The sequence below is a fragment of the Littorina saxatilis genome, linkage group LG8 (genome assembly GCF_037325665.1).
Source record: "Littorina saxatilis isolate snail1 linkage group LG8, US_GU_Lsax_2.0, whole genome shotgun sequence".
Classification (NCBI taxonomy): Eukaryota; Metazoa; Mollusca; class Gastropoda; order Littorinimorpha; family Littorinidae; genus Littorina; species Littorina saxatilis.
The window spans coordinates 39,205,847-39,217,923 of NC_090252.1; the positions used below are offsets into that span (position 1 = coordinate 39,205,847).

General features: G+C 41.5%; 1 protein-coding gene across 1 annotated transcript in view; it reads right to left on the reverse strand.

Moving 5' to 3' along the window:
* Positions 1-6,942: 6,942 nt before the first annotated feature.
* The window catches only part of LOC138974639 (uncharacterized), a 6,193-nt gene continuing 1,058 nt past the window's right edge, over positions 6,943-12,077 (reverse strand). The window contains exons 2-3 of the mRNA XM_070347363.1: positions 11,216-11,538; positions 6,943-9,413 (exon numbers count right to left, since the gene is read on the reverse strand). Of these exons, the coding sequence (XP_070203464.1) occupies positions 8,824-9,413; positions 11,216-11,538 (913 nt within the window). The 3' untranslated portion in view covers positions 6,943-8,823. The remainder of the gene's footprint in view (positions 9,414-11,215; positions 11,539-12,077) is intronic.

Consider the following 12,077-nt stretch of genomic DNA (forward strand, 5'->3'; position numbering starts at 1 on the left):
TGGACCATCCTTTTGTCAGTTTAGGACACCCACCCCCCCCCCCACCCCACCCCAACCCCTTGCACCCACTTTACCACCAACCCCCCTCCCGGGCCCCAACCCCCTTATTACCACCCTCCTCCCTCAATATCAAGGGACTGCATCTTTTCCAATTCATTCTTCATTCACTCTTTATCACAGGAAAGTTAATTGTGTTTCAACCCTGTACATCCGGAGTCAGGAATTCGGATACTGACACTTGACAGGTGTCACTGACCTGTTTTAGTTCCCACAGTCTATCAAATTCCTTTTTCTGTCGACAGCAGACTCTACTACTGCTAGTTACACTATTCTGTGTGCTGGAGGAAATCCTACACCACACAGAAAGGGTCAAGACCAGATACCACTACTGCTAATGTGCGCTTATCTGGCTGCGCTGTGAACAGGAAAAATGACTGTGACACAGCAAGCAGAAGAGGTCAGGTGACGATGGCTGCATCTGGCTCGCAGTGAAACACTCCCCTTTCCCCACAGGCCTCAGTAGCAGAACAGACTAAACTGAACTTAGCACGTTCTGCTTCCAACCTGGATGGAGTTAGAGGGTTCTGCTTCCAAGATGAGCAGGAGAAATGCTTGGAGCCAGAACAAATTATGACTTATAAATACGCAATTATGCAAGATTTTCAAGAATCCTTTACAGAAAGTGAGAATCATGTTACCATAAGTCAAATAACTATAAAGTTGCAAAACAGGTTATTTTGAGGTAATTGGTTCTGGTTTTAGCCCATCGATGTAAGGTTGGACCATGTAAGGTTGGACCATGTTATATTGGACCATGTAAGATTGTACCGTGTAAGGTTGGACCATGTAAGGTTGGACCATGCAAGGTTGGACCATGTAAGATTGGACCATGTAAGATTGGACCATGTAAGGTTGGACCATGTAAGATTGGACCATGTAAGATTGGACCATGTAAGATTGGACCATGTAAGGTTGGACCATGTAAGATTGGACCATGTAAGATTGGACCATGTAAGGTCGGACCATGTAAGGTTTGACCATGTAAGATTGGACCATGTAAGATTGGACCATGCGTGACCCAACATGTTTTAAAATCGTCATCACGAGTTTTCGTCACACTCAACAATGGGACATTGCTTAAAGCCTGATAACAAACATCATTATGTTTCTTGGCTCGCTCACTTTTTCTGTTCACTCATCCAAAAGACTTTGCCATTTTTTTTTTACAAAATCATCAGGCTCAAACAGGCGATGGAAAAGTCCCACGCTTTGAAGTAAGTTACTTCAAAGTGTGGGAAGATACCCCCACACTTTGAATTAAAAACTGAGTTTACTTCAAAGTGTGGGAAGATCCCCCCACACTTTGAAGTAAAAAATGGGTTTACTTCAAAGTGTGGGGCACATCCCCACACTTTGAAGTAATTTACTTCAAAGTGTGGGATTACTTCAAAGTGTGGTGCAACAGTCGTGCCGCGTCTGCTATCCAGTTCGCGGTAGGATTAGAAAATATATATATATACCAAACCGATGTCAAAATATTAATACGAGCTGATTTGGTGAAATAAAGCACATTTCTACTTGCGAAACCCATCGAACAGCCATTAGGCTAAGCGAGAGAGTTCTCGTGATTGTTTTAATTAAAAAACTCATTCATAAAAACTAGAGACTAGGTTTCTGGTCAAAACGAATGATTAATCTGCTGTATCATTCGCTTGTCGGAAAGACAATCGGCCTACGCGCTTCTCTCAAATATGACCTTCTCTTGTCTACTGTCTCGGAAGATTTATTCTACTCCCAAATAGCACTTCTTTGCACCTCTTATGACTCCTTCGTCCTCTAGAATCCCGTATCCACACCAAATACGAGCTGATTTGGTGAAATAAAGCACATTTCTACTTGCAAAACCCATCGAACAGCCATTTCCGGTGCTCGATCGCGGACATTTTCAGCTTTGAAGGCTATTTACGGGCAAATATCAATCGCTCCCTGACTTTTTATGCATCGAGAAACAAATTTAGTCATCGCTGAATCAGTAGCTTACCTTAAATCCCGACATAAATCAAACAATACCTAGAAAACAGACAAAACTTGCCTTCACACGTGTCATGAGCGGCCTTCGGCTTCTGTTCGGCCGTTGACCGGTTATCCCCCGTGAAGGGTGTAATATTTCCTGTTCTGTCACGGTTCACTTTTGTTAAAACTGATGGTTTCCATTTTTGCCCGAGATATGTGGTAGAAGGGAGGGAAGCCAGGTTAGGAAAACAAAACAAGGTTAAGAGTTATAGAACTTAGTGTCAGAAGTGAGACGGTCACGTGAGTGTGACGGACAGGACGGCAGTTGTAACCTGGACTCACAGCGCGAGGACATGAAGTGTCGGTCTCAGGTGGTTCTCGATTGAACTCCTGACAGGACGGAAAGTGTGAAGGCTTGTTTGAATTCCGTTTCCCTAGAACAGTGTGGTGTGGTGTCTTCAAGGAAGGAAGCCCTTGTTCAAATGGCTTCTGTCAAGATGATGTTTTGCTCAGAGATTCATCCTATCACGGGATATTATGGTGAGCGAAAATGTTGAGTCTGCAGTGTGAGCGTGTTATGCTGAATATTATGTAACTAGCAAGACCCTTAGTATGCTGGAAAGAATGTGTGAATATGTGCTTTATTTTCTGAGTTTCAGTTTGGATTATGTTCGATTGTAGTAGGTATCATTTGGGATAGGAGGTTGGTAACATTTTCTAATTGCCTATGCGCTTGTAGATAGTTTGGCCATGCATGTTTCGTTTTTCAAAATGGCGGACCTCATGGTCCCACATGGTAAATAACTTTGAAGCTACCTGATGTAAAAATGATTTAGGAGATTCCTAAAATGAAAATGGATACATGTTGTTATAAGGCCAAAAAAAAAAAATTGTCTGTTTAGGGTAACATGACCAAAAAAAGTAGGGTCGGTAGGTAGGTACATTTTTTTTTGGTTTTTTTTGGTTTTTTTTTTTTGGTGTGTAAATGCTATGTTGGCTGAACATTCACTTCTTATATTTGATGAATACATGTTTCAAAACTAACGTATAAATAAAACAGAGAGAAAGGGAGAGAAAGAAACGCCAAATGTCTCTTTTTAGCATTTTTACCTCTTTTTTTTTTCTTTTTTTTTTGAAATCAAAAAAAGTTTTTGGGTCGGCGCCAAATCGATAGGGTCGGTCGGGTTACCCTAAACAGACAATTTTTTTTTTTTTGCCTAATGTAAAGCAGGAGGGCTTGGCTTTTGAATGAGGGTGTGAAGATGAATTTGCGGACAATGAGTAACTATTTCTGGGGAAATTGGGTTATGTCCATTGAAGAAAGTGAGCGGAGAGTTGTGTCCCTTGAATTCAACATGGCGGAAGCATGTTGTTTTAATTTTCATAACCTGTTGTGAACATTCTTTGGAAGTGCGAAAGGTTGTCATTTGAGATAATTTTGTTATGAATTTGTAGAACATGTTTGACCTTGACCTTGTGTGTCTATAATTGGACAGGAAGTTAGAGAGCTCATAAGTTGTCATGTGTTAAAAGCAATTTTGACTCTGTGAATACTTTTGCAAAAGAAACATAACAACTTTGAAGAAAGTTAACTTGTAAATATTTTCGAAGAAGAAACTTCATGTTCTGATTGTGAATCGGAACGTATTCATATTTGTGAAATTTTAGGTTCAAATTTAGCAGCATAATTGAATTGTTGTTTGAACTTGGAGATAAACACACAAGGTTTGGTGACTATGGTTTTAGGTTTTATGATCGGATTACTTAGACCAAATTTTGTTTAACAGATCCTGCTGTGAATCCAGCCTGGATGTCAAGCCTGGTGATGCTGTTCCGGAGATGGAACCGGTCATTGAGCGGGGCGCTCAGCTTTGTTTGCGTTGTTGTCTGGTCCTGATCTAACTCCGATCAGGCACTCAACTTCATCTACGAACAATCTTGTGTATGAACTGACGCTGATCACGCTCTCGACACATTGTTTTGTCGTCGAATGACATACTGTGTTTCTGGAACTGACATTAATCCTGGCATGCTTGCCTGGTAAATGGACTTCGTGAATCTGGATTCTTACTCTAGTCAGTGTTTTCTTAGTGTTTGTTAGTGTTGATTTATTCCGGCATTTTTGTGTTTGTTGTATCATTGTATAAATGTTGTAGTCGTTATTTCTTTGAGTTAATTCTCTTTTAGTTTGAGTATGTGAAAGTGAGATTGTTGTTGTTGTGATTTTGCAGACTTTATTAGTTGACTAAATTGATTTTTTCTGCAAATAGTTTTTCTGGTTCAGTATAGGGCATAACAGCGAGTGATTGAATGTGAGTATCTGATTTTGGTTCTAGTTTATTCATCTTCCACGCATCAGTGCGTGCCATGTTCGTTTTGTGTGTCAGTGTGTGTGTGTGTGTGTGTGTGTGTGTGTGTGTGTGTGTGTGTGTCTGTCACGATCTGGTGACATAGACCAAGAAAGTGTCACTAGGTGGGGTGCCTTCTCTTGGTCAATTGCGACAGAAAGCGCCTGTGCGTGAGTCGGGGCTATACGGCAGAGTTTTGCTGACAGCGCAGAGCACGGATGTTTTGTGGCGCACGGATTTTTCGGGGGTGATTCTGCTGGCGAGGCAGAATTGTGGATAGCTGAACTTGATATGTGACAAGGTTAGTCACGTGTTATTGTCAAGGTTGTCTGTCTGAGACACGATAACTGGACACTTTACACTCAGCGGCAAGAGGAGAAGGATCGGTGTTTTTTTTCGTCCATAGAGTTTGATGGTTTTCATCACGTCTAGATATTTTCTTCTATCTACGTGCCGTTTCTGCTAGCACAGATAGGGCTCTATTGGAACTTCAACGAAATACCACCTGCTCACAGTTACATGTTTGCTGAGGACGAGTCGTCAATTTCTCTTCGCCGTGTGGGGAACACTCTGTTTCACCGCATAAAGTAGTCGGCAAGAGGTTGGATGTTGTGTCACTGTTGACGAACAGAGGCCATTCCAGGGAGGAAGCGGGTTTTGCTTCCATGAGAGTGCTACATTCATAGGCTGTTTGAGGTAATAAATCATTATTTAACGCTGTTGACGAGTCTGTGTTTGTGGAATGAAACACTCTGTTGTTCTTTCCAGGTTAGCGCATAATTTGCTCTCTGTGACGCTAACATACTAATCTGTATATGTTTTTTGCAGATAGGGAGAGAAGGACGAAAAATGGCTGTTTTGTTGTTGTGGGAAGTCCGTTTGTGCAGGCCAACGTGCTCGATGAGATATGTAAAGATGACATGTTTAAAGGTGGAGGGTGAGGGCCGGGTAGCTGACATGTTTAGTGCACCGATGCTTTCTGTTTGCAGCCTTCCTAACTTCTGTACGGCTGCCTTTTGCGGGACACTGCTAGCTGCAGACGCGGTAACCGGGACCGGACATAACCAGCAAACCGGCTAACCAGCGAACCGGCTAACCAGCTAACCAGCGGACCGGCTAACCAGCTAACCAGCGACTGGGTGCGGCGCCTGATGCCTCCACAGTTCCCTGCTTCGTCACCACGCTAACCAGCACTTCATTCGACGGAGCAGTTGTGGAGGCTAAAAAGACTAATTACAGACCGTCCACCCAGTGGCCAAAGAAAGCTAAGTGCACCATGTCTTATGCACCCCGTTGACCACCGTTGTCATTTATGCTATCTGTGATTATATTCGAGTAGTGACAACGTGGGGTGTGAGACACCTGCATTAATTAGCACTTTTGGAGCAGAACAGTCGTATTTTCTTATCTTTACACGGGATCAGCGTGTTACTATAATTTTCTATATTCTAACTGGCATTTTGTCAGTGACCATTGGTTTTTACGTTTTGTGAACGTAAAAGAACATATTTTGAGTGAAGTCTCGAGGGAGGTGGCGAGTTTTTACATAAACAGGCGTCTGAAACTTATACTTTTGTTGTCTCTATTTAATTGTATGACTGCGAGAGTGGATCGTGGTGTGGTTAGTTAGTTAGTAGTAACTAACCGTTTCATAAACACCTTAAGTGATATATTGAAACGTGACAGTGTGTGTTGATGATAATTAGTGTTAACGTCCTCTTAGAACCATTTGGCCTATCTTGGTACAGGTAGAGTTAATATGCTTTATGTGGGGACAAGACACTGGACAAACATGCAAACAGAGAACACATATGATCGTGTTATATATCTGGAAGTCTGTTGTTGCGATATTTCAAAATGGGGATGGAAGTAATGAGTGTCAATTTGTGTACGCGGAATATGGTTGGACTGGAGCGGTTTTGTAGGCTTATTTGCTTTTTATGTATGTAGAATATGTTTATATTTATGGCTGAATAAGTATAAAAAAAAATATTTTAAAAAATAAAAAAAATAAAAAATGTGTGTGTGTCAGTTTGTGTGTGTGTGTATGTGTCTGTGTGTGTGTCAGTGTGTCTGTGTGTATTTGTGTGTCTGTGTATGTGTGTGTGTATCAGTGTGTGTGTGTGTGTGTGTGTTTGTGTGTGTGTGATGTGCCTTCAAATACAAAGAACCTTGTCATTTAAATTCTCCTTTTGAGTGTTATCTCCTGGTCATGCCCTAATTAACACATGTGCATTCGTGAGATCAGGGTATACTTTTTCGGTTTTTTCCCGCCTTATACTTCGTTTATGTGCAAGATATGCTGTCTTTCTCTGAAAAGCACTAGGAAGTCTATTCACTTCTCAAGCCGATAAGAATCTGAACGGTGTGACTTCCACCGACAAGGAGTAGCAAGCGGTGGTAGAATCCAGTCGTTGCTAAACAGACTGGTGACTCGGACAACATCATATATTTGCAATTGCTATTTGTCCGTATTGTAAGCGAATAAATACACTGTCACATATGCATGGACACACAGGCACACGTACACGGAATCGCGCACACACACACACACACACACACCAAACAGCATTAGGTTATACATTACAATCAGTCATATGTTTTATTCTAATTTGTATCACAAGGAAATACTTCTTTTGTTTGACTCATATTATGCTGCCTTGGATCCGCGTAACTTTATACACACAGGAATTGTTGTCTAAAAAAGTATGTTGTGTTTTGAATTGTTTGTTTGTGTGCGTTTGTTGGAGCAGTCGTTCACACGAGAATCGCAAGGATATCCGTAGTGTTCGAACAGTTAATCGTTCATGAAGTTTTCTTTTCAAATTTAATCTCCTTTCTTCTAATGCTTGCTGAAGGAGAACAGCGCACATGCTTTACAATTTGGCTCCTGTTTACCCAATGTGGGATGATACTTTTGTTTTTTAAGGATTTAATTTAAAACACACAATTATAATTATGTATTCCCCATTTGTGTTTCTGACGTATGTTCCAAATGCTGAACATCAGCTTTAAGCAGGCAAGTTAAACATAAGAAAGTCAAGCAAGCAATATCATACTGACTTTTATGGCGAAAGGTTAATATAAGTATAATCATAGGAAACTGAGTAACAGTACCTGCTATTCAGACTTGGTCGTGTGACAGACGTTTTCTTCCACACGAGATTACGTTGATTGTCTAACGAAGCCGTCAGGCTGAGTTAGACATCAGCTAATCGAGTGTGGAAGAAAACTCTGTCACACGACCAAGTCGGAATAGCATTTATGTCTCACAGCTTCAACAGAGGAGAGAACAAACACGTTTTGCGTACTCACGCTTGACAGACCTAAACCAAAGGCTCGGTAATACATGAAAATCGACCCTCGGGAAAATATGAAAGATAATCAGAACTCGGAGTGTGTAACCTATATATCTTGCACACGTTTGCTTTAGTAGTGGCAAAGAAGAAAAGCGTGTGACATAACAGGTTCACACACGCCCAACAATGTATTGATATAAATGTAAGCTGAGTCACATACACCCAGGTACATGCTTATCTCAGATATCAGGAAAAGTGGCTCATGACTCTCTTTTAAGATTATTAACATTACAATGATCACTGAACACATAAGCATGAATATAATTGACGAACATAACAATCTTGACATGATAACTGAAAACCTCAACATAAATATGAATAGAATTACTGAACATGATAATGTTAAAATGACCACTGAATACATTAACTTTGATAGAACTACATAGAAGCATTAAAATGGTCTATGAACGCAATAACATAATTATAATTACTGAACATAGAAATGTTAAAATGATCACTGAACAAATCAACATTGATAGAATTACTGAGCATAATTATAAATGTTAAAATGATCACTGAACAAATCAATATTGATAGAATCAACGAGCATAGTAATGTTGAAATGAGCATTGAACACATCAACCTTGAAACGTTAACTGAACAACATCAACATTACAACAATCACAGAACCCATTGGCATTAAATCAATCACTGAACACATCAACATTAAAACAATCACTGCACACAGCAACAATGGTCACTGAACACATCCAGTGATAAAGGAAATACCAGTAAATGTTCTGAATCAGTCTCTCAAAGTCTCGTATACGTATCGGGATCTTTCGAGCAGAATTGTCCACATGGCACAATGTTGTTGTATAGAGTATTAAGGTGTGTAAACAAGGACTATTACCACGCTGGATTATGTTTGATAATTGTCTTATTTTCGATGGACTACTTTTGTGTTGTTGTTTTAAACATTTCAAATCACTACTGTTGTGTTCTTGTGGTTTTTGTTTGTTTGTCCTAGTGCTTTCTCCCAACAATTCATACAAAGAGTCAGTCCATTTCAAGATCAATGTACTTGTTTTAAAATTATTTCAAGTCGTCCAGACGTGAGTATCTTGAAAGTACGACTCTTTGCTAGTCGACGGCTTGTTAGGTCAGTTCTGTGTTTTGTTCACCTGCGAGTACACATGTCTTGAGCCATACTCCGTCTCGCCTTCAGCAGAAATCGTTGTCTCGAGGCCTTCGTCATTTTTCGGCCCTGACCTGGCTTTGTCCACCACAGCGTGCTCGTCGTTCTGAGATTCGGGGTTTTCTTGAGGACTGGCCTTGCATGGTTTGTTGACAACAGCATAGACATCGGCGCCCTTTGGTGCAATTTGTGTGACCATTGTAAGGGACGGTTTGTTCTTGTCTGGTTTGTTGACCGCTGCATACACATCGGCGCCTTTAGGTGCAGCTTGTGTGGCTATGGCAACGGGAGGTTGTGCTCCGTTTTCATCCGGGCTAGAATACAAATCAGATTCCAGGATTTGGTTGTGTTGCTGTGCGCCGCTTGGAGTGGCTTGCGGGGCTGACGATCCCACTGTTAAATATCCGAAGGCAGTTTCTGATTCCTCGTTGACTGTGCTGGGTTCAGTTGTGTCGCGAGTATTGTAAGCGTTATGACCGGATAGAAGATGCGATGTCCCGGCGTATGGTCTGGCATCGGAACTCTCGTACAGATCGTTGATGTGTTCTTCAAAATCTGTTAAGAAAAGAAATGTCATACAAGTGTTCAAGTCTTCCGTTTACGATAATGTGGGCAGTTCAGAATGTCCTAAACAAATTAGCGTTCTGTTTTAGAAAGCAAAACTAAGAACAGAGTTTGTGGAATAAGCAAGCTTATCAAGTATAACTTTGCAGTTCAGAGAGGAAAGTGTTTTTCGGAATGTAGAGAATTGTTAGCACGGAAAATAGTAGAACATAGTGCAAAGCAAGGATCCTGTTAACAATGAAACATTAAATTGCAATAAGGCCATCACAAACAGGCATAACTACTTCTTTAACAAAAATGGACACACGCAAGCGTAACTATGATATAACTCCGCATTACACTGAACTGTACGGAAGGTAGAACTCCATCTCAGAAGCTGTGGAACGATTACCCGTAATGGCTGCGGCAGAGACTGCCACTCTCGCATAGGGCTGCACATGCAGCCAAAGCAGGCGATGTTCCAGCGCCAACTGACTTTTCCAGGCGCAGATCCATGGCCCCACGGGACCGACAGATGCCGACGACAATACATATACAAGTCAACAGTTCAGAGAGGAAAGTGCGTATCTAAATGTAGATAATGTTTCAACGAAAAATAGAAGTATGTACATGGTGAAAATCAAAGATCCTCTTAACCATGAGAAATTAAACTGCAGTAAGACGACCACAAACAGGCGTAACTAAGCAGCTTATTTACGAATAAAACAACAAGCTTCTCCAAGTTTCAGAAGAAATGAAAATCAAAACTGCTGTAATTACCATCATCCGCCGTGTCAACTTTCCTCTGCTCCGTTGGTGATTCTGAAACAGGTAAAGGGAAGGCAGGCTAAACTATCAATACGTTATAAAGAAGAACTGTCCTGAACAACACATATGTGATTAACATATAAGTGATGAAAGAGAAAGAGATAGACAGATAGAATCCGAATCTCAACCTCTTTCTGGTCAGGCATAGTGTGTGTGTGTGTGTGTGTGTGTGTGTGTGTGTGTGTGTGTGTGTGTGTGTGTGTGTGTGTGTGCGTGCGTCCGTGCGTGCGTGCGTGCGTGAATGTGTGTGTGAATGTATGTGTGTATGTGTGGGTGTGTGTGTGTGTGTGTGTGCGTGCGTGTTTATGTGTGTGTGTGTGTGTGTGTGTGTGTGTGTGTGTGTGTGTGTGTGTGTGTGTGTGTGTGTGTGTGTGTTTGGGGGCGAATATAAAAAAGAAAAAGTCGTGACGAATTCAAGCACTTTACATCTTCTTGAAATGTTTGATAATTATGTTTCTTTAATTTTGGTTATTTCTAATTTAAAAAGCAATTTTGTCTGCAGACCCTTAGCAAACATGTTTTGTTTGATCACATAACCAAAGGGAAGTAATTGCTCTCTAAATGCATAGGACATGTGTTATGGAGTAACGAGAGTTATACGGATCCAATCTCCTGGCACCTGAGAGAATACCAAGTATTGACATGAATTACACATTGTCATATGCATTTAGAGCGCTTACTTCCCTTTGGTTATTTGATATCTGAATAGCGCTCTGCCTCATTTCCTTTGAAATATTTTTAAACAAAATCATGTTCCGTATACGCACGTCTTTGTTTCCGATCACCCACGAAGTTGACTATGATTTGTTTTTGTTTTGTTTTTTTGCGAAACTTCTGAATCACACTAACGGTCAAGCGACACACACACTAACCACCCAGCTATCATTCCATTCCCTGGACACTAACCCGAGTCGCCATCATTACCACTACCACATCAAAACCCAAGATCTTCACGGCACCATTTTTTCAACATATGGGGAACTCACCTCCTCTACGCTTTTTCACGACGACGACAACGACGACAACGATGATGATGATGACGACAAGCCCTCCTCCAGCTCCTCCGGCGATGATGGCGATGGGTAACCCTGTATCTGTTCTGTCGTCGTTGTTATTATCTCCGACGCTCTTGTCTTCACCTTCGGTATTAGCATCATGCGTTGTTGTGGTGATGGTCTTGGTGAACACTATAGTGGTAGATGAGGTAATTTTGACAGCTGTTAAACCGTCAATACAAAAAATAAAAGAACACGTGGAGGCATGAACTGAGATAGTAGGCGGACGGTAAATGTACACTAGAAGGATGGCCCTGCCACCCAAAAAAGCACACCACAAAACACATACACATTGATTTACGTTAGCACGCTTGTATTTGCCATCACCAACCCATCCACTATGGAACGCCGAATGGGCCATGTCCCCGCGGAATTCCGGCCGGAATTCCGCGCGGACTTTCGAGCTATTCTCGTCGTTGATTGGTCAGAAATTCCGACCGAACTTTTAATGTCCTCTCGGAATTCCGCTCGGACTTTCGAGCTATACTCGTGTTTGATTGGTTAAAATGTCCTCGCGCAATTCCGCCCGGACTTTTCTCGGGAACGTTCGTATGGGTTCGGCACTTTCCGCCCGGACTTTTAGATCGAGAAATTTAAAAAAGTTGGAACGGAAGAGAATCGGATCGAAGAACCAATAGATTGGTTAAAATGTCCTCGCGCAATTCCGCCCGGACTTTTATCGCAAACGGTCGGCATTCGTTTTGCACGGAATTTTAGAAAGAGACATCAAAACAGTGGGATTGGAAGAGAGTCGGATCAAAGAACCAACATTAATGGCGCGCGCGCGCGTGTG